The sequence below is a fragment of the Malus sylvestris genome, chromosome 1, assembly GCF_916048215.2.
Source record: "Malus sylvestris chromosome 1, drMalSylv7.2, whole genome shotgun sequence".
NCBI lineage: Eukaryota > Viridiplantae > Streptophyta > Magnoliopsida > Rosales > Rosaceae > Malus > Malus sylvestris.
In genome coordinates this window covers 12,564,368-12,566,779 of record NC_062260.1, presented here as the reverse complement: position 1 = coordinate 12,566,779, position 2,412 = coordinate 12,564,368, and the positions used below count along the sequence as shown (strand labels likewise).

Sequence of the window (2,412 nt, the reverse complement as noted above, 5' to 3'; positions counted from 1 at the left end):
TTATCTTCCAAATCTTTAATCGTCCTACAGATCCCATCCCTCCCCACCTTTTTTTTCTTTTTATTTTATTATTATTATTATTTTATAAATTAGAAAGCATGCTTAACCTGTGCATGGAAGATGAAACGTCAATAGACTCAGTACTATCGGAACTGTGTCGAATATTATATATTTTTCTCATAATTTGTGTATGTGAGCTGTGCTATATAAACTGATCCAACCTATCCATTTTTTCAAAATTAATATAGCAAGAGAAGAATCAATCATAATATTCTCGAAGCTATATACTTGATACTTACACACACATGGGTTTGAATAATGGTGAAGTGGGTGCTATTAGCCATGAGCTTCTTGGAGCTCAAGCACATGTTTGGAACCACATGTTCCAGTTCATAAACTCCATGTCACTCAAATGTGCAGTTCAACTAGGCATCCCCGACGTGATTCACAACCACGGCCAACCCATCTCTCTTTCCGAGCTCGTCGCCAGGCTCAATATCCACCCTTCGAAAGCTCATTTCATGTCACGCCTCATGCGGATCCTCGTTCACTCCGATTTCTTTGCACAACATGATCATGTTCATCATGATCGTGACGATGCGGAGGAAGAAGTGGCTGTTGTGTTGTATAGCCTAACACCAGCTTCCGGGCTTTTTCTCAAAGACGGACCATTAAACACCACACCGTTTTTGCTCATGATACTTGATCAGGTAATTACAGACCCATTTCACACAATGGGTAATTGGTTACAGATGAATTGTGGCGACGATCTAGTTCCATGTACACCATTTGAGGTGGCAAATGGAATGCCTTTTTGGGAATTGAGTGCCAAGAAACCGAGGTTTGGTGACTTGTTCAATGAAGCAATGGAGGCGGACTCCAAGCTTATCGCTGGGGTGGTGGTAGAAGAGTGTGGAGGAGTCTTTGAGGGTTTGAAATCCCTGGTGGATGTTGGAGGGGGTACAGGAACAATGGCCAAGGCCATTGCCAATGCATTTCCCAACATCAACTGCACTGTGTTTGACCAGCCACATGTGGTGGCTGACTTGGAAGGGATGACCCACAATTTGGGATTTGTGGGAGGAGACATGTTTGAGGAAATACCTCCAGCCAATGCAATTCTGCTCAAGGTAATATATCTAACGCGCACAATTATTTATCTTAATCTTTGTTGTTCCATAACCAATTTCCTAATCAATACATTGTTGCTAGTAAACTATCTCATCCTTGGTTGTCTTTGGAATTTCTAGCTAGCTAGTTCAAATCACTGGTTAAAGTCCTAGCTAGATCAAATTGTTACCTGTAAGAAGGTAGTGGATTATATTTAATCAGACATACAAAACTGACACATTTGCTAATACAATCTAATCAGGTGGAACCCCATAACAATGGGATCCTAATAGAGTATGTTCCAAATTTTGCATGTATGCATTATTGATGTAGTTGTGTTTCCATATCCTCTATATTAATTTGGGTAAATGTTGTGACTAATTGAATAATATATGTGATTCATGATCTATATTTGTTTAGTGGATTTTGCATGATTGGAATGATGAAGAAAGCGTGAAGATATTGAAGAAATGTAGAGAAGCAATATTTCTGAACAAAAATGAGGGAAGGAAGAAGAAGATTATCATCATAGACATAGTTGTGGGGTATGCCGATAACAAGACGAAGGTGGACAAGAAATCAATTGAAACCCAACTCATGTTCGATATGTTGATGATGTCCACCATCACTGGCAAAGAGCGTAGCGAATCAGAATGGGAGAAGATCTTTTTGGCTGCTGGATTCTCTCATTATAACATCACTCATATGCTCGGTTTGAGGTCTCTTATTGAAGTTTACCCCTGAAATTAGATCATCATGCTAGACTGCTAGTACCGTATTATGTGTGGATTGTATTATGCAAATAAAGAATGCCCAAAAAGCAGCAGGGTACTTTTTTTTAAGTAGAGTGTGTCTGCAACTATGATTCAACGATTGTTACTTCCGTTGTGGTTGCAAACTTTAGGTGATCAATGAATGTTAAGTTTTGATGCTTGAAAGGAGTTTCCCTGTTGAAGCTTTTCATAAACTTCATCTGATATGATCCTCTTACTGGATCCTGCAAGAAAAACAAAGACATTTCTCATTGTTGTGGATGCAAATTTCTTCTTTCTTGATCTTGGACAAAATTGCACCTACAAAACAAATAACACCTTAGGTCAAGGCCAAGAGCCCCACGCACCCACGATGAATGAGTGGGGGGGGACTTTGGCCGAAGAACCTCCGATGCCAAAGTTAGAATTTTGAGAGAAAAGTGTTTGAGAGATTTGGAGAATTTTAGCAAGAGTGAGGACCTAGGTTTTTGGTGAGAATGGGAGTCTATTTATAGGGATAGCGTTCTTGATTTAGGTTGAATTTAGGAGT

At 39.6% G+C, this 2,412-nt stretch overlaps 1 protein-coding gene across 1 annotated transcript; it reads left to right on the top strand.

The window, feature by feature from the left end:
* Positions 1-255: 255 nt before the first annotated feature.
* On the top strand, positions 256-2,134 carry LOC126627215 (probable O-methyltransferase 3). Its single transcript, XM_050296671.1, has 2 exons — positions 256-1,130; positions 1,531-2,134. Exons 1-2 carry the CDS (start codon positions 306-308, stop codon positions 1,852-1,854), a joined length of 1,149 nt encoding a protein of 382 aa, XP_050152628.1. The 5' UTR covers positions 256-305; the 3' UTR covers positions 1,855-2,134.
* The last annotated feature ends 278 nt before the right edge of the window (positions 2,135-2,412 follow it).

Excerpts from the sequence above, each read along its gene's own strand:
- LOC126627215 (XM_050296671.1), top strand. The coding sequence starts at position 306 with ATGGGTTTGAATAATGGTGAAGTGGGTGCTATTAGCCATGAGCTTCTT. Across the intron at positions 1,131-1,530 it reads CCAATGCAATTCTGCTCAAG|TGGATTTTGCATGATTGGAA; the intron begins GTAATATATCTA and ends ATATTTGTTTAG.